The sequence below is a fragment of the Aspergillus affinis genome (genome assembly GCF_023601865.1).
Source record: "Aspergillus affinis strain CMG 70 chromosome Unknown NODE_186_length_48271_cov_85_280097, whole genome shotgun sequence".
Lineage (NCBI taxonomy): Eukaryota > Fungi > Ascomycota > Eurotiomycetes > Eurotiales > Aspergillaceae > Aspergillus > Aspergillus affinis.
The window spans coordinates 734-19571 of NW_026515967.1; the positions used below are offsets into that span (position 1 = coordinate 734).

Consider the following 18838-nt stretch of genomic DNA (forward strand, 5'->3'; position numbering starts at 1 on the left):
ACCGGTCGATGCTGGCTTCTCATGGGCTGGTGATACGAGGATCAGCGCTATAATCTGGAGGGATCAGTAGCGACCACGCAGGGCCGTTAGGGCACCAGAGTCACATAGTAACGTCTTGCATTGCACTCTCATACGTCGTCTTCAAGTTCACCAATTCCAACCCGTGTCTTTTTCAGAGTAAAGACCACATTCATCCCTCGAGACCAACGACGCCGTGACGTTCCCGCGTCGTCTTATCGTCGCCATGCTTGGCTGTCCAACCAGACCGTGCGGCACTTCCGTCGGCCTCATCTGATCTTTCAGGACGCAACCATCTGCCGGTTCGCTTATAACAGTCTATCCCCCTTCGTCTCTCCTCCGTCACTCTCGTCAATTTCTCTAACAATCAATCCCCAATTCTATTGATGATGGCCACCGAAAAACCGATCTATGAGCCCCCCTACCCTGTCGACCCTCCCGGCGAGGTCAAGTCCGGCACCATGCAAGCCATGGTCGAGGCTGACCTGCTGGACGAGCGATACAAAGTGACCCAGCGCGGGCTCAAGAACCGCCACGTGCAGCTGATGGCGCTGGGCGGCACCATCGGCACCGGTCTCTTCGTGGGATCCGGCCAGGCGTTGAACATCGGCGGTCCGCTGTCACTGCTGCTGGGCTACATCTTCATCTCGGCCCTCGTCTACGCCCTCGTCACTGGCATCGCGGAAATCGGCGCCTACCTCCCCGTGCACGGCGGCACCATGTCCTACCACGGCTTCCGCTACGTCTCGCGCAGCCTCGGCTTCGCTATGGGCTATCTATACTGGTACTCGCTGGGGATTCTGGTGCCGTACGAGATCGTCGCCGCCTCTATGGTCATCGAATACTGGAACTCTGGCGTGCACCTGGCCGTCTGGATCAGCATCATGCTGGTGGTCATTGTGCTGCTTAATTTTCTCCCCGTGCGCTTCTACGGCGAGACCGAGTTCTGGTTCTCGGGCATCAAGATCATCACGCTGATCGGCCTGCTGCTGCTCTCCTTCATCCTCTTCTGGGGCGGCGGACCCAACCGCCAGCGCCTCGGCTTCCACTACTGGAAGGAAACCGGCGCCATGAATACCTATCTAGTCGAAGGCGACGCGGGCCGCTTCGTCGGCCTCCTCCAATGCATCGTCAAGAGCGCCATCGCCTTCATATTCGCCCCGGAACTCATCATCATCAGCGGCGGCGAAATGGAATCCCCGCGACGCAACGTCCCCGTCGCCGCGCGTCGCTACATCTACCGGCTCGTCTTCTTCTACATCCTCGGCGCGCTCGCCATCGGCGTCATCTGCTCCTCGCACGCCCACGCCATCATCTACGGCTCCGGCACCGACGCCTCCTCGTCCCCCTTCGTCGTGGCCATCGCCAACGCGGGAATCCCCGTCCTTGACTCGATAGTCAACGCCGCCATCCTCACCTCTGCCTGGTCCGCAGGCAACTCCTTCCTCTACATGTCCTCACGATCCCTCTACTCACTCGCCGTCTCCGGCAACGCCCCCAGCATCTTCAAATCCTGCAATCGCTGGGGCGTCCCGTACCTCGCCGTCTCCATCTCCTCCCTCTTCTCCCTCCTCTCCTACCTCGCCGTCTCCAACGGCTCCAACACCGTCTTCAACTGGCTCATCAACTTCACCAACACCTCCGGCTTCATCTCCTGGATCTGCTGCGCCATCGTCTACTTCCGTTTCAACCGCGCCATCACCACCCAAGGCGTCGAAAAACCCTACTCCTCGTCCCTCCAGCCCTACGGCATGTACGTCGGCCTCGCGGGGTCCCTATTCCTGGCCCTGATCAACGGCTTCACCTGCTTTTTCCCGTCCGAGTGGTCCGCTAGTACCTTCTTCACCGCGTATATCGGCATCCCAGCCTTCTTGGTCCTGTATCTGGGTCATCGGGCCATGTTCTGGTCTGATCCATGGGCGTGGAGACCGGAAGATGTGGATCTGAATACCGGGTTGGCGGAGATCGTGGCGGCTGAGAAACCGCCCCGGGTGAGGGATACGTGGTGGAAGAAGGTGATGGTTTTGGTGGAGTGATCTTCTTTCCTTTTCCCCTCTCCCTCCCTCCTCTTGTTCTGTCTGATTTCATTTTTTGGATGGTGGGGTTTCTCTGCTTTCTTGTCGTAGAAACTGGGTTGTAGGGTGTGAGTATGGTGATGGGAGGATGGGTACCTACCTACCTAGTGATAGTATCGACACCACCCGTGCCGATGACGTATCCCAGGGCGACATAATCACATGACCAACCCTCAAACTCTAAAAAACCACAACTCTCGTCGGACATTTTGGGAGTGGTCGGATGGAAAATAACAGAATTTGTATGGACACGGAACCCTGTTCGCGTCTGCCACCACCAAAACACTATTCTAAACTATAAAAATATCGCGGTAGAGACACATCGTGGAGAGGTATTTAAATTTGTTTTTATAATTAGATTATCGGCATTTTTGGGACGATGAGGGGGGAAAGAATAGAGATAGGGCTGGTTTGTTTGGGGGTCAGGGAGGGAGGTTTTGGAGGTCGAGGCGGTCGAGGCGGTCCGGCTGGTTGGGCGGTCTGAATTTTCAGTCAGGGGTTCCACTGGGTTTGTTGATTCTGCCGGTTATAATATCTACCTTCTCTATGGTAGTACAGACAAGGATAATTGGGAAGGGTGTGATCTTCTGTGGGTTCAAAAGAATAAACTTGGACACTTTCTATAGATGGAATCCCATTCAATTAAGACGCAGAATAAAGATATTGATACTGTATACAGGAAACAAATGTAGACTATACTAAATACAAAAAAGGGTATGAATAGACGGGGTAATGAATAGAACCAAGTTAACAAGGCAACTCAACCAGCAAACGTATAATGATTGCTTCCCCACTCGCCCATATCCCCAAAGTTGACCACCATGACCCGGCCTCCCCTCTGGCGTCCCTCCAGCTCCAACCGTCGCAACGTATCCACCTCCTCAGCCGTCAGGACATTCCCCGCGCGCCGCCGCTCCCACGCGGCCTGGGTCACCACGGGCGCAACATCCTTCGCGACCTCGGCCTCGCTGCGCCCCTGCGCGAACGTCTTATTGTTGGCCCCGGACGGGCGCGAGAACCGCCACTCAGACTCCACGACGCGGTATTTGCGCTCCAGCAGCCACAGCACCGGCCACGTGAGGACCCACAGCTGCAGCAGGAGACAGCCGTAGAAGATCCAGGGGTTGTTGCGCGCCCGGTTGATCCAGTGCGGCGAGTACACGGTGAACGACTGGTTGGCGATCGAGGTCGACACTTCGGTTTTTCCGCGGTAGTTGAGCGCCCGGAGGTGCGATTTCAGCCCCGACCGGATGATATCGGAGTCCAGGCCGGAGACGGATCGGGTGAATGTGAACCTATTGACAGAGTTAGTCTTCATGGGTGTTCAAGGGGTAAACAAGGTAGGAAGAACATACGACTTCACCGGCGCAGGATCCTCGCAGAATCGATCACACCAACCGATCAACCCGGGACTCCCCCGTCCCAGTCCCTCCTCAGCGTCTCCTCCTCGACCCTCCTCCGATCCTCTCACCAAACCAACATTCTCCTCGTCCGCTTCCTCCTGACTATTCAACCGGATCGCTCCCCGCTGCTTCTTCTTCCCACAACAACCATGTCCCTTCCACCGTCTCGACGGAAACGCTCCCCCGCGATACCGCTTCACGCCGTCACCATCCCGAGCCACCTTCAACTCATGCCATCCGTCCTCGTCGCGATCCCCGCGCGGCCCAGACCCCACCACATACGGCGACAGGTCAATCTTGAAGTGGAAGTCCGTGATGTTGCGGCTGCGGTGTTTCCGCCCGTGGTTCTCGGAGCGCGTCACAGTGTGAGTGCCTTTGATAGTCAGGACCGGACGAGCAGGGACGTCGGCCTGGCGAGCGACGAGCGCGTGGAGGGCCGACGGGTCGGCGCTGAGATCTGGTTCGAGGGTCACCTGGTTAGAGGCGCGGGTGTTGGCGTTGATGCTGAGGTAGGGCTGTTCGGAGGGGATGGGAGGAGCGAGGATGGGGGATTCATAGTAGCTGTTCGTGGCAGCGGAGGAGGGTTGGACGATGGCTTGTTCGTAGCTGGGAGGGGGGAGCTCGTCTCCGTCTCCGGGGATGGGGTTCTGGGGTGGTTTTCCCATAATTGTTTTGATATTGATAGACGTTTTTTGTTTTTTTGGGGCTTTTTTTTCTTGGTTGAATTATTGACAACTGACAAGAGAATGAAAAGGAGAGACGATAAAAGGAGATGTGCAGCCTGGTCTGACGGACTTTCCTGTCAGGTGCTGCTTACTAGACGAGAAGGGAAATGCACCAGGCTGAAACGGATCCTTTGGCCCCCATTCGATCACTACACTAACTCTCCTCCTAGGCTGCCACTATATACACGATACAAGTACTCAGTCATAACTACTAATTTATAGCTTTCCGATCGCCGCCACGTGATCCGTCACCAAACACTTGAACTCGTCCGATCCATAATAGAACGTGTTGCCGTCGTCCGGCGACTGACCCGAGCTGAGCGTGTCGCCGTACTGCCAGTACAGATCCGCCGACACGGCCGTCGTGTTCAGCGCTGTCTCCTGCCACGGCTTCTCCAGGCTGCAGTGGTTCGACGTGACGCCGTATTCCTCGAACAGACACGGCTTTCCGGCCGCCTTGCACGCCGCTCCGTGCGAGCTGACCCAGCCGTTGCCCCACGGGTTGGAGACGCTCCCTGCATCGTGCGGTCAGCTTACAACTCTATAGGATTGGTTTAGAAGGGGAGGGCAGGCAGGCTTACAGCTATCCGGGTACAGATGGAAGGTGCCAAAGTCAATGGTCGGGATGGCCAGGTTCTTCGCAAAGTCCGATCCCTCCGAGTACTGGTAGGGGTAGCTACCGTCCGACTGAATGTCGAGACCGAATCCCTCTGCTCGAGTTAGCTCCCTTTCAACAGGTCATCAGATCGGAAAGATCACCCACCATCACCAATGCAGACCATGTGCTGCGAATCCAACGACTTGATATACTTGCTCGTGCTCTCGATCCAGTCATACAGCACGGTCGTATTGCAACCCTGGCAACGGGGCTCGTTGGCCAACTCCCAGGCAAAGACCGCCGCGGAGTCCGAGTACCGTGACACAACAGCCTTGATGTACGCACGGTACGCCGACTGCATCTCGTCGCTGGCGTAGAACTTGACCTTATCAGATCCGCCGCCGTACGCCTTCAGATAGGAGCTGATACCACCGTAGTCGTCCCAGAAGTTGACGAAGTTGATGATCAGCTTGATGCCGTGCTTCTCGGCGGACGCGACCACCACGTCCAACCGCTCCAGGCCGTCCGCGCCCGTGTTGATCGTCGACTTGCCGTCGGCGTGCTTCTGGTACCACACGGTGCCCTCCTGCGGCGTCTCGTTCACGTCGTTGAATCCCCACACGCGCAGGATCTTGAGCCCGGATTCCTTCATGTGCGAGAACACCAGGTCCACGTCGTCGTCGTTGGTCAGGAACCCGATCCAGTACGAGTTGGACCCCGCGAAGTAGCCCGTCTCGCCGTCGATGGTGAACTGCAGGCCCGAGGTCGAGGCGAAAGCGCCGGGGGGGGCGGACGGGGACGGGACTACGCTGGACGAGGAGGCCTGGGGAAGGGCCGTAGCCAAGTGGGCCGACACCAGGCCGGCGAGGGTGACGAAGGAGTGTGAGAGCTTCATGATGAGGGGGAAGGAGAGTGTGAGTGAAACCTGCTAGACGGAGAGAGTCGTACTGGAACATGGGGACTTTATAAACCCAGCCTGAGTAGCTCAGTAGCTTAACCGTTCTCCATACTCCATACTCTGTAGGATGTACCAACGGAGGATGGCCTGACGGACAAGCCTCCGTATTAGATTGGGTAATTTCTGTCGCTGGCAGATGGATGGACGTCTTGGGCACGGAGGGACAGACTGGAACAGACTGGAACAGGACTAGATCATCTCCGGGTCCAGAAGGGAGGGCGATCGTCAGGGCAATTAATTAATTCGGTTCTGCAGCGGTTTTGTCCGTGCTGGATGGGGAATGGCCGCCAGGCTGAAACTCCGAGTGGTGGATTCATGATTCAGCAGGGTGGAGTGTTTCGAATGAATTAGTGGGTGGTTTGGTTTGGTTTGACTGAGTACTCTGTACGGAGTACGAAGTAGGTTATGGGGTAGTAGATGATGTAGCGTTGTTATCTATGAGTTTGGCATTAAACGCTGAAGGCAGGCGAACTGTCATACCAGGTATGTTCATTTAAGTTATTAATAACTAGGCCTAGATCTATATTATTGCACCGATGGTTCCCACACTTGACACGACAACATATCGAATGCACCAAGCAGGTAGCCAACAGACCCGTCTCTAATAGACTCCAGAGTATTCTAATGTCATTAATTGCTATCTGCCAGAAATTCTCATCATCTAAATCCCCACATCTAGTCCATCCCACTCACACTTCTACAGAAATACATCCAAACATAAACATTTTAGCGCCTATCAATCAGGCAAGTCTTGTCTTGATTGTCTTGATTTCTTCCAAGTACAAATCTCTATCGTCATCATCGTCATCTCATCTTATCATCTCAAAACCACAACCGCCATCAAACGCCTAGATACACACACTGTACAACCCACCAACCAACCAACCCAAGAATCCTCATAATACATCCACCACCAGTCGCTCAAACCAATCCGAACCGATCCAAATCACAAAAACACCAACCCAACCGCCTCCCTCATCCAAAAAATGAACGAGAGATCCAAACTTAAGCCGGCAACTTACCCGCCTTCTTCGCCATAAACGTGGCAATCAAATCCATCAAAGGCGGCGACAACGCGTCATACGTCTCCAGCCCAACACTCTTGAACTTCCCGCGGACCTCATCCATGCCATTCGGATTGAATCCCTGCTCAATAATCGAGCTGACGAACCCAGCAAACTGGGGTTCCTGCCACCCCTTCTCATCCGAAAGCTCGGCATGCACGAAATCCAATCCCTTAAAGGGATGTTCCTTCTCGATGCGTCCGATCAGATGAACCCCGCAGCTCGTGCAGGCATGACGCTGGATCGCGGCCTCGGGGTCCACGATCTTGAGTTTGTGGCCGTTGGCGGTCACGGAGACGGCGTCGCGAGGGACCACGCCGACGATGGAGAACAGGGCGCCGGAGGGCTTCCAGCACTTGGAGCAGCCGCAGGCGTGGTTGTGGGCGACGTTGCTGGCGAGCTTCACGGTGACGCGGTCAGAGGCGCATTTGCAGTGGAGGGAGCCGCCGGGGAAATTGGGATTGCCTTTGGTGAGGCCGTTGTCGATGAGGGGATGCAGGGAGGGGGCCATTTTGGATGTTTTTGGTTTCTGGTAGATATTGTATAGAGGGAGAGAATTTGAGGACGACGGTGTAGAATATGTAGATGGTAGAAATATAGGATAGGATAAGATAGACAGACAGAAGGACGGATGGAGCCAGTTACTTATATAACCGGAATCCACAATCGCGATCCTAATCTTTTATCCCCAGACCAGACCCCTCACTCCTGGCTAGTACGATAGTACAGTACAGTAGTGCTAGTATTTGATTCCCCTCACGCGGGGAATCTCCACCTATGTCGCAATGTCCCCGGGACGCGATTACTCGACTGGTATATTGCTTCCGGGTCTGGATCGTTTACCTGCTTCGGGGAGCTGTCCGACAGGCTGCACGGTCTGGGTTATGGCGTTATTGGAGATCACAGTATGAGGATTTTTGTCTTATCTGCAGATATGATCACTCTAGTCTTGGTCTACGATGTACATGTATGAGATTCATAGATTCTCGTGATAATAATTCTGGTCATGTCGTTAATCATCTGCTCTATCTGCAATCGCAATACATCTACATCTACTCCAACACCTTTTACAACGTAGTATCCACCACGCACCGCACGCAATCCCCCTGCTTCATCTGCTCGAATGCCGTGTTGATGTTGCTGAGGGTCTCGCGGTGGGTGATGAACTCGTCCACCTTCAGATCCCCGTTCAGATAGTCCGCCACCAGTCCCGGTAGTTGTGTCCGTCCTTTCACGCCCCCGAATGCGCATCCTTTCCATTGGCGACCAGTCACTAGCTGGAAGGCTGTTCGTGGTCATCGTTAGTCCCAGTGCCCCATTGACACGAAGTAAAGATAAGGGGAAAAACTCACGTCGAGTGCTAATCTCCTGACCCGCCGCCGCAACCCCGATGACAATACTCTCGCCCCAGCCCTTGTGGCACGCTTCCAGCGCCGCCCGCATGACACTGACATTGCCAGTGCAGTCAAACGTATAATCGCATCCCCCATCCGTCATATCAATCAACTTCTCGGTGATATTCTTGCGGCCCAATTTCGTGGGATTCACGAAATGCGTCGCCCCGAACTTATACACCCACGGCGCCTTGTCGTCATTCAAATCCACCGCGATGATCATGCCCGCTTTATTCTTCACCGCGCCCTGAATCACAGACAGGCCCACGCATCCGGCCCCGAATACCGCGACACTCGACCCCTCCTCCACCTTCGCCGTCACCGTCGCAGCGCCGTATCCCGTCGTGATCCCGCATCCGAGAAGACATGCGCGGTCGGTGGGACAGGCAGGCGTGTACGCGACCACCGAAATATCAGCGACAACGGTATACTGCGAGAAGGTCGAGCAGCCCATGAAATGGAGGAGATCTTTGCCGCGGGCCCGGAACCGAGACGTCCCGTCGGGCATCACGCCGCGACCTTGCGTGGCGCGGATCTGTCCGCAGAGGTTGGTTTTGCCGGATTTGCAGAACTTGCACTGTTTACATTCCGGGGTGCTGGTGCGGTGCCCTAATTAGTTCGGTCCGGGCTGGGGAGGAGAGGGAGGAGAGAAAACTTACTACAGCGCGATGACGTGGTCGCCCACTTCAACATTGGTCACATCTGGACCGACGGATTCGACAATGCCGGCGCCTTCGTGGCCGAGCACCACAGGAAACGCGCCTTCGGGATCCTTACCGGAGAGGGTGTATGCGTCTTCGGGTCGAATGTCAATAATTATAGTTCATCTGCAGTACCTGACCGGACAGCTTACCGGTATGACAAACACCCGTGTGGAGGACTTTGATGCGCACTTCATGGGCCCTGGGTGCGGCGACTTCCACGTCCTCTACCGAGAGCGGCTGTTCGGCCGCCCAGGCAATTGCAGCCTGAGGTTGTATTTAGCGTCAACGACTTAATGTGTATGCGGATGTGTATACTAGAGAATCTGTCGTACCTTGCAAGTGATGGTCTAGTATAGTCTCGTTAGCAAATACCATCTAAAACGGAGCATACTCAGATAAATAAAATAACGACATACCTTTCCAGCAGTCGCAGCCATTCCTTATCCCGTAAATATAACACAAATTGATCGATACTAGGTAATCAGACGAGAGAGCAAAAAGAGGGGAAACGAATTTCGACCGTGGAGCATGTTGTATATGCTAGGCTTTTATACCCTGACCCCAATTGACAAGTCAACCCGCGTGAGGAGATGCCACGAACGGAAGAGAAGAAAATCCTTACGTAGACGCCAAGCTGGTGAGGGGTGAGGAGAAAGCAAAAGCTGTGCGCGCACCGAAACAAAAAGACGGTCCGTGTATGGGAAGAATTAGTCCGGGGCTGTTATCGCGATGGATGCTGCCAGCATTCAGGTCCAGTGATCGGGAGCCCTTCCGATCAGGTGGGCCCGGCCACCCGGTCCGTCCCTCCGTAGTCTTCTCTCACTTCTCAGCTTAACTCGGCCGATACCGCTGTCTGGTGTTCAGAGACGATCTCATTTTATGGAAGTTGAGATATGGATGGACATCGCAGCAAGGACGGGGTTGTCCAGGTTGTCCAGGTTGTCCTTAAGCCTGAGGCCAAAACCTCACTGACTAGTGTAAGAATGAGTGACCTCAGGCCAAGTCCCCAACACCGAATGGGAAACCCACCTGTGCACGGACTACCACATACAAAAACCGTCCCCTCTGAGCAATTTTCGGACAGCTCAACGTTTTCACGCACGATTTCAGGCCGAATGTTGTCGGGGTATACATGTAGGAAGGTATATGGTCTGTGTTGACAGGTGATTCGGTGTGGGTGTGTGTCCCCCGGGGGCTTATCGGCCCTGTGGCGTCCCCCAATTATCGCCCCTCTTCCCTGTTAGAAGGGCTGCCTCTCCATGGCCCATCGCGCACATGTCCAGTGGGCCCCGCTCGATTTTGTGGAGGTAGTTAACCACCGGAGCCCCTGTTCTAGGGGTGATGGCGACCGAAGACCGGGTGCTCCTGAGTGCCCGGCGCTGAAGCGGACAGTTCTTGTCCTACATTCTGATCCCACAGGTAGTACAGTAGGGGTAATGCTGCTAACTCATCTAATATCTCATGAGTGTCCGACGTTAAGCATCACCATTTATATATCTCTAACTAGAGACTATAGAGGAGTGCAGATTCGAGCTCGTTACCTATATCCCTGCAGATACTCCCTTGATTCTAGCGGTAAAATCGGAACCCCAGGGTACTCTACAAGATTATAAATAATCGCTGTCAACACTCAGTTGTATTTCGCTCATGAAACCTGAACTATACGGCCGCACATTACTTTATTATGATGTACCTGTAGGGCTCATGCCATATAAGCTATAGTGTATTTACTAAGTACAGACAGCTCGCGAGCTATAACTATATCAACGGCCACTGCGGCCTATATGATACTGCGATAAAAGACGAAACTATAATATTAACCGTTTTAAACGAATTCTAACCTCCGCTATATCGAGCAGCTCCTGGGAAGATCCTTCTCGTTAAACCGATAGACCATGTCTTAAATATATAGATCGGGTTATTAAAATGTTTTAAAGGTTCCCATAAGCAAAGGCCTATCGCTGGTTTGCCAGAGCGTGAGTTTCAAGTTGGGCTCGATCAGATGCTTATCTTAGATAGGGATATAGTGATTCAATGGCCTAAAGCAGGAGGTGGGATTTTTGTCCTGCAGGGAATTATCAAGAATGCCAGTTAGATAACTAGTTGTAGGGTTCAGTTATAGTTCCTTCAGCGCTCATAGTAATGAGCTGCTATGCTGGACTTAGCTACTAGTACAGAGTATAAATCGGGTATCATTTTTATATAGAGCACTATATAGACTTCTCATTCGACCCTACCCCGTAACTCATAACTTTTTTTGGATTAGTGTTACTGGGGAGTGCAGATTAGAAAGGGCAGTGAACTCCTTTTGAAAATATATAGAGACATGCTAGGATAGGGGAGAGCGCTAGCAGTAGGTGTTCTAGGGGCTACATGCATCACAGTAACCAGATTGATACTAAAATGAATGGAAGGATGCTGTGATCAATACTGAATTAACTGATTGATGTAGGAAGAAAAACGAGGTCTTTTTGCCTTGACTTATTGCCTCAGGCATCAAAACATCAATACTAGCGTTGATACAGGATAAATGTTTCCCCGGTAATATAACATTGGGAGAACAGTTTATCCGGTGATGGTGGATAACTTTTTTTCGTGAAATGATAATTCACGAAAAAAGAGTCAGGGAATTATTGATTATTTTTTTGCTTGGCGGATGATTCTGATTCCTGTTTTTGATATTTTCATTAATACCGTCAAGGTCGACCAAGATTTACACCAAAACTGTCTTGGTATTGGATTAATTGAACAAATTTAGGGGTCAACTACCCAGGCTTTGGCCGCAGCACATTGACTTTACCATTATGCTACAGACCAAAAAGGTATAATGAATGACTTACAGGTTTAACGTACTTAATAGTAGGTAAGCTGTCCCCCGGGAACCCCTCTGGGGCCCTGGTACAGACCCTACTCGGGAGTATGTTAGAAGTCACGCTCATGGTCTTTGCAGGGCCCCTTAGGGAAGGACCGATATGCAATACACAATGATATAAATACGCGGGGATATGGAAGGCCAGCATTTAGGTAGTTTCTGTATAGTGTGGTCTATAATATAGTAGTCCCGTATTGGGTGTAGCTGGGGGGAGAAAGAGGCCTTTCCTGTTAAGTTTAGGACTGTTAGACTTCTGTGCCGGCCCCTAGTAACGGCCGGCGTGACCGCCTTCGTCCAACGTTGTTTATCGCTTCCATCAATTCAGGATAATCCAGGCAATTGTTGGAGTCAGAGCCACTGACCTTCCAGCTCGTTAATAATTTATAGGTATCTCTTTTGACGCGTCCCCTCCTCAAAGGACCCGCCGGATGTTATCTAACCCCCAATAAAGCTACCCCTGGTTCCACTGTCTGCAGCGCAGAAAATGCAAGATCTATAGGCACAATGAGTCGCTATCTAACCCCGTCTAAAATCGCCCTACTGTGTCTCGTCTCCATCTACACCGAAGGAGTCGTGCCCAATTCATCCGCTATCCATGTTCTCTCCTTCCTGGTGTCCTGTCTGAGTCCTCTGGACGCGAGCAATCCGCATTCCACGTTCTCGGGCCCAGATAAAAAACAATCCTCTTCCGTGTCCATTGCCGACCTCGAAAAGGCCCTCTCGGCCCAGACCTCATCCATCCCAGGTCGCTCCGTGTGGGATCTCTTTTTGCGCAAGATCTGGTCTATCGATTCGTGCGATGCCCTGGAAGTCTTCTTTTCCGATGTTTCAGACATCTTGGTTAAGACGCGCGACGAGCAGCTGCGGGACCGCGATAGTGATCTAGCGCCGGAATCGGGCGTGATGCGGCTGTCGCGAAATTCGCCATTAGGTGTATTTGTGCGACGCGCTCAGTTGGAATTCACAAGATTGCAATTTCATGATTCCGTCCGGCTGTGGAAGGGATTTGTTAAATACCGATTGCTGACGTATCGGGCGTGGGCAAGGAGGAATCCTGCCGAAGAACAGGCTACAGTCGATATTAATCTTCTTGAACTAGGACTCGATGCTAATAGCCCCCTTGCGAGAGTCGCGTATGGGAATATTAAAGATGACAAAGAGAATGGAGAACAGTACGTTAGTACAAAAGATATAGAACGCTTGTTGGAATTTCAGATTGAAGAGTTGCAAAGTACGTGAGACAGGCCTTTTTTCGTGTTAGATTTCTAACAATCACAGGACTGGGAGGGAGGGTCCCCGACGGCATGAAGATAACGCTAGAACAAATTATCAAGTCTGGCGTGACACTACCGAACCTGGTATATTATCTACGGTAGGTTTTCTTTCCCCACAAGCAGAATAGGCAGGGCATTAACAAATCTAGATTTCTTGATGCTTGGAGGGCTGGGGACTACCCGTCCTCCTTTGACAATCTTCATCGTTACTTCGATTACACGATGCACAGTCGGGACCGCAGCTCGTACCAGTACGCCTTGCTGAACCTGGCAATCCTCCAGGCCGATTTCGGGTGCTACAGTGAGGCAGTCTTTGCGATGCAGGAAGCCGTATCTATCGCTCGCGAGTCTCACGATATGAACTGCTTGAACTTTTGCATGAGCTGGCTGTATCATTTCGGCAAGGCGTTCCCCGAGCAGATGAAAGACGTACAGAATACCGGCATGCTAGGTAACGAAAAGGAGGGGCTCGCATTCCTAAAAGCCAAGGCGAAGGAGACCGAGATGTGGAGTTTATTGAGTACGACCTTACTGAGCGAAGCTAAGCTCGAGCTACAAAATGTATATTCTACTTTCCCTCTCGTTCTCTATCTATGGTTCTAACAGCTTCTAGGGCGAATCGCTTTCGTCTTCGATCGAGAATATCGTCCGGGCTTCTCATCTCAACGTCACCAAGAACCTTGTGAACTCGATGGGGCCGCAACTTCTCCTACAGGGCGCGTTATGTTCGCGAATCGGTAGGACTTCTTAAATTGACAGATATGCTACCTTTACTTACTATTTTAGGCGTCTCGCATCTCTCCTGGCTCAGCAACGAGATTTTCCGCGAATGCTACGCTATTCGATCTCCATTTGAAGATTATCTCAAAAGCACATTTCGCAGCTGCCAGCTGGTGTGTCTTCCCCCTACCCCTAGTACCTAACGTTTTCTAACCTCAAATGTAGCTCTCCCAACAAGGCCGGTACAAAGAAGTCTCGACGCTTATGAACCAGGTCGCGCCCGAGAAACTCCGACCCTTAAAAGCCAACCAATACTGGACCTTCTTCTCAGGGCTCCTACAACTAAAACGTCAAGTATACTGGTGCGTCATTCTATTCCTATCCCCTCTCCCAACCCACTTAACATAACATAAAATACCTATACTAATAACCCTTAACAGCGACAACAAAACCGCCTGCACCTCCCTCCTCTCCCAACTCGAAGCCATTCAGCTCCCAGACACTGATATTTTCCTCCTTCTCGCCTTCCAAAAAACCGACTACCTTATCCGCCAAGGCAATTATACCCACGCTCTTTCTCTCGTCGAATCTACCGCCCAGTCTCTCCACTCTGAAAATTTCGATATCAATTCTCAAGTGAAACTCCTCTGTCTGAAGGCTTCTATCCTCGAAAAGACCGGACAGTCACAGCGCGGGTTCTCCCTCGCTATGCGCGCCGCTAGTATTGCCTACCGCGCCCGTCTCCTCCCGGGTCTCTGGGAATCTATTATAGTACTGGCAGCCGTATTGCTTGCACTCAGAGAATTTGAAGCTACTACAGAACTGGTGGAGAGCGTCATGCCGCAGATCTTAGAGTCAAATGATTGCGATCTAGCGGCGAGAGCGTACTCGTTGCTCGTGGATGCAAATATGGGCGTTGCTGGGAAGGTAAGGGCCCGGGGTCAGGAGGCTTCTAATACACATGCGTCAGCGGTAACGAAAAAAGAGTATATGAATCGCGCGCTGGAGTATCTGGACTGTGCGTATAAACAGTTCGAGGAGATCAAGGATATCAAGGGACAGTGCGAGATGATGGCTAAAAAGGCGACAGTCATGCATCTGACAGGAGACTTGATGCTAGCAAATGATTATGCTGCAAAGTACCTGGATTTGCAGAAACAGGGAAGATTTGATGTGTAGCGGTAAGTAAATTTACAATTAGTAATAGTGAAAGTAATGCTGGTGCTGGTACTGTAAATTGCATCGTTACAATATCAAATACGTTTATCAAGTAATCTGGTTACAACCAAACCAAGAGGTAGAAAAATTTAGCCCAACAAAAGAAAAACAAATCAATAAGTTGGATAGTGTGTTCAGATATCTCCATTCATCTGTTGCAATTCCGTCCCCTTATGGTTTCTGTCTCTGAGCCCTTCCCTTCCTTCCAGCACGGCACGGCACCTTCACATCTATCTTCGAAACCCCAGCGATAAAATACATGTGTTTCTGCCCTGGTCAAACAGCCTCGACTATCCGACGGAAAGCCATAATCTTATCCATCAAGGATTCAGATTTAGGTGGCCTTGTCCTTGTTGTGATAGTTGACGGTACTATTCCAGCTGTTAGAGAGTTAGCTTGCCATTCTTAACATCGTTGTAATATTAACTGAGCATGTCGACAGCGCATAAATAGAACTTACAAGATAGTCTAGGCGTACATCGTATAATCAGCATATATTCTCAAAAATCTAGAAGTCCAGATCAATTTACCTTGTCACCGTCTCCCCAGGGATAGTTCTTCACCCGGATGTTCTGGTAGGGGTACTCGGTACGCTCCTCAAGGGGGGGCATGTGGTCCCAGTGATCCCAGTGCTCCTCCCAGAGGTTATAGGCGGTCAGGCTACCCAGGACGAGGGCAGGAATGACAGCACTAGAAGAGTGTAAGTATTATAATCTGCGTAGTCGCTGATCCTTAAGAAAGCATTCAATTGCGTCGGTTTCTGAAGTCAGAAGGGTAGGGATCGTACTAAATAGAGAGCTTGCGCCAGAGGTCTAAATTACGAGTTAATTGCGTCAGCGTATCCAATTCATAGTAAAAACTATCTTTAAGCCTTATTTTAACTCAATCGTACTCAGAAGAGGGAAACATACCACTGGTAGCAGCAGCGTGATGCTGCACAGCCTCGCGCTCGCGATTAAATTCGTTATCTACAGCCCAGGGAAACTTGCTGCTGCCTTCGGTACTGTTAAACCGGCGCTGAACGGTAGAGCGAACAGGAGCAAAACGAGTCTGTTGCGCAGAACGTTGAGCCAAACGAAAGATGTTGCGTTGAGGGAACATGATTGATACAGAGAGAGCAGACGTTATCTGATTGCAGCGGTACAGAAGAAGATCAGGGAAGGAGAGAGAGAAGTGGGATTATGTCGGAGGTTCGCCTTTCCGGCTAACGAAGGTTTAGCGGCCCCGTGATTTCATTCCGTCTGTGCCTATTTGCTCGAGTGGCTTATGTCAGCGTCCTGATGTCAGGTCACATGGTGTCTCGTTCTTTTACCTTATGCTGCGCTCCTGTTTGGGAGTATCCTGCGTCAACACTCAAAGGTGTTTATAAGAATTGGTTATCATCGATTGATTCCTTCAGGTTATGTGTCTTTGGATGTGATTCTTTCGCTATGGGATTTCGTATTACTACCTGGAACGGTAAGCACGTTCCTTTCGTCACACACTATATCTGTATCTAATGTATTGTCATAACAGTCAATGGGATCCGGTATGGTCTTCTCGCGAGATTCGAATCATCGTCATGCTGAGTGTCTAGAAACCCATTCTCCTATGAGCCATGGCGAGGGAAACGCACCTTTGAGGTACCAACTATTGTATTCTCAATCTATCTACCCAAACTAATTGCCGTAGGCCATGTTCGACATTCTCAAGGCCGACATCGTCGTCTTCCAGGAAACCAAGATCCAACCTAAGGATTTGCGAGATGATATGGTTCTAGTACCTGGATGGGACTGCTACTTCAGTCTTCCACGCATCAAAAAAGGTCTGTCCTTCACCTTGCCTGTTTGCCGAAGTCAACTAACTAGGACAGGCTACTCCGGAGTGGTCATTTACACTCGCAATGCAACCTGTTCTCCCATCCGCGCCGAAGAAGGTCTTACTGGTATGCTTTGTCCGCCCAACTCGTCGATTCCGTTCCGAGACCTCCCCGAGGATCAGCAGATTGGGGGATACCCGACTATAGAACAACTTTCTCAGCTCGAGTTAGACGCCACTACGTTAGACTCGGAAGGCCGCTGCATCATCTTAGAATTTCCAGCATTTATTCTTATCGGAATTTATTGTCCGGCTAATCGGGATAAAACGCGTGACTCTTTCCGACATAGCTTTCTGGATCTATTCGATGCGCGCATCCGGAACCTAGTAGCAATGGGCAAACGCGTTTTCGTTACAGGCGACATCAATATCTCCCGAGGGGAGATTGACGCGGCACATGCAGCTGAAGCTATTCGGAAAGGCACAACGACAGACGACGAGTTCGTGTCTGTGCCTGCACGTCGGCTGTTCAATCAGCTGCTGGCCGACGGAAAAGTAATCGGTCCTCGCGATAACAACCGAGAACAGCCCGTTCTGCATGATATTTGTCGCTCGTTTCACCCAGATAGGCAGGGCATGTACACCTGCTGGGAGCAGCGGATCAATGCGCGACCAGGAAATTACGGATCAAGGATCGATTACGTTCTGTCCAGTTTAGACATGCAAGAGTGGTTCTGCGATTCGAATATCCAAGAAGGACTGATGGTAGGTTTTTATCTAATACTAGGTATTAAACTGGCTAACGATAGCAACTAGGGATCTGATCATTGTCCAGTTTACGCTGTCTTTAAAGATTCTGTCCCCCTCGAAGATACCGAGGTCAATATCCGCGATCTCATGAACCCCCCGGGCGTATTCTATCACGGAGAGCGCCAGAGCGAATACTCCACTAAGCTCCTTCTCCCTCTTTCCGGGCGACTGATCCCAGAGTTCAACAAGCGAAGAAACATCAAGGACATGTTTACACAGAAGCCCAGTGCTGTCCCGAAACTTATTACGCCATCAATATTAGCTGCATCTACTGAACCTCCTAACAACACTCTTACAACTTCAGTACCTGACCAATCCCAACAGGCACCAAAAGGTACCGTCCGTAAACGCACTGAAAGACCTGATCTCTCTCCGCCCGTTAAACGCACTAAGTCTATCTTAACATCTACGCCCGCACCACCTACCACGGGCCAGAAAACCCTCAAGGGTTTCTTCAAACCAAAACCAGATTCCTCTAACTCGATTAAGTCCAAGATTACACCTAACCTATCTTCTCTCTCTCAAGCGTCTAAAACTTACCTACCCTCTCAATCACAATCACAACCTTTACCTCAACTATTATCCCAAGACGCTGACTCAACTCCGGACTGCGAAACTGATACGATAATTGACCCTATCACCAGCAAAGAAGACTGGACGAAACTCTTCACTAAGAAACGCCCCCCAGCATGCGAAGGACACCAAGAAGAGTGCATCCGCATGACAACCAAGAAACCGGGAATTAATTGCGGACGGGCGTTCTGGATCTGTCCGAGACCGCTAGGGCCGAGCGGGAATAAAGAGAAGGGGTCGCAGTGGCGGTGTCCGACTTTTATGTGGGCAAGTGATTGGAATCCGTAGAATGTGTTGTTGGTATTGTTGGTATTGGTGTTGGTATTATGTGGATTAGTGGATGGATGGGTGTGATACCCGGATGATATACAAGATGTACCTATAATCTTTAGGGGAATACATTCGAATAATATGGATCCTCCTTTCAGCAAAGAAGGAGAAATACAATTACCGAGGAGGCAGCAAGTTCTATCTACATGCCACTAACACAAGCTAACACAGGCACTTAACAATCTCCCTCCCTCAAGCCAAACAAACCAAGCAACCCAAGAAAGAAAGAAGAAAAATACACAGACGAAAACAGAAAGAGAAAAATAGAGAGACTAGTCCCTAATCCAAAAAAACATCCAACATTA

At 51.2% G+C, this 18838-nt stretch overlaps 8 protein-coding genes across 8 annotated transcripts; 3 read left to right on the forward strand and 5 right to left on the reverse strand.

The window, feature by feature from the left end:
* Nucleotides 1–404: 404 nt before the first annotated feature.
* KD926_003494 (proline permease PrnB) lies at nt 405–2054 on the forward strand (the record flags this gene model as incomplete). Its single annotated transcript, XM_053094850.1, has 1 exon — nt 405–2054. The coding sequence occupies one exon, from the start codon at nt 405–407 to the stop codon at nt 2052–2054; it is 1650 nt and encodes a 549-aa protein (XP_052950407.1).
* Nucleotides 2055–2853: 799 nt separating this feature from the next.
* Nucleotides 2854–4161, reverse strand: KD926_003495 (uncharacterized protein; the record flags this gene model as incomplete). The annotated part of the gene is made up of 2 exons (XM_053094851.1): nt 2854–3388; nt 3449–4161. 2 exons carry the CDS (start codon nt 4159–4161, stop codon nt 2854–2856), a joined length of 1248 nt encoding a protein of 415 aa, XP_052950408.1.
* Nucleotides 4162–4437: 276 nt separating this feature from the next.
* Nucleotides 4438–5714, reverse strand: KD926_003496 (glycoside hydrolase 5 family protein; the record flags this gene model as incomplete). Its single annotated transcript, XM_053094852.1, has 3 exons — nt 4438–4736; nt 4803–4931; nt 4985–5714. 3 exons carry the CDS (start codon nt 5712–5714, stop codon nt 4438–4440), a joined length of 1158 nt encoding a protein of 385 aa, XP_052950409.1.
* Nucleotides 5715–6782: 1068 nt separating this feature from the next.
* On the reverse strand, nt 6783–7352 carry KD926_003497 (S-(hydroxymethyl)glutathione synthase; the record flags this gene model as incomplete). Its single annotated transcript, XM_053094853.1, has 1 exon — nt 6783–7352. One exon carries the CDS (start codon nt 7350–7352, stop codon nt 6783–6785), a length of 570 nt encoding a protein of 189 aa, XP_052950410.1.
* A 556-nt stretch (nt 7353–7908) lies between these two features.
* On the reverse strand, nt 7909–9376 carry KD926_003498 (S-(hydroxymethyl)glutathione dehydrogenase/class III alcohol dehydrogenase; the record flags this gene model as incomplete). The annotated part of the gene is made up of 6 exons (XM_053094854.1): nt 7909–8126; nt 8194–8831; nt 8895–9030; nt 9089–9203; nt 9272–9286; nt 9356–9376. 6 exons carry the CDS (start codon nt 9374–9376, stop codon nt 7909–7911), a joined length of 1143 nt encoding a protein of 380 aa, XP_052950411.1.
* A 2939-nt stretch (nt 9377–12315) lies between these two features.
* KD926_003499 (putative anaphase-promoting complex subunit Apc5) lies at nt 12316–14984 on the forward strand (the record flags this gene model as incomplete). Its single annotated transcript, XM_053094855.1, has 7 exons — nt 12316–13042; nt 13090–13183; nt 13235–13646; nt 13699–13822; nt 13872–13978; nt 14031–14167; nt 14246–14984. The coding sequence occupies 7 exons, from the start codon at nt 12316–12318 to the stop codon at nt 14982–14984; spliced, it is 2340 nt and encodes a 779-aa protein (XP_052950412.1).
* Nucleotides 14985–15357: 373 nt separating this feature from the next.
* On the reverse strand, nt 15358–16124 carry KD926_003500 (cytochrome c oxidase subunit VIa; the record flags this gene model as incomplete). Its single annotated transcript, XM_053094857.1, has 4 exons — nt 15358–15403; nt 15484–15491; nt 15554–15713; nt 15916–16124. 4 exons carry the CDS (start codon nt 16122–16124, stop codon nt 15358–15360), a joined length of 423 nt encoding a protein of 140 aa, XP_052950413.1.
* Nucleotides 16125–16697: 573 nt separating this feature from the next.
* KD926_003501 (DNA-(apurinic or apyrimidinic site) lyase APN2) lies at nt 16698–18491 on the forward strand (the record flags this gene model as incomplete). Its single annotated transcript, XM_053094858.1, has 3 exons — nt 16698–16827; nt 16876–17585; nt 17637–18491. 3 exons carry the CDS (start codon nt 16698–16700, stop codon nt 18489–18491), a joined length of 1695 nt encoding a protein of 564 aa, XP_052950414.1.
* Between the last annotated feature and the right edge of the window lie 347 nt (nt 18492–18838).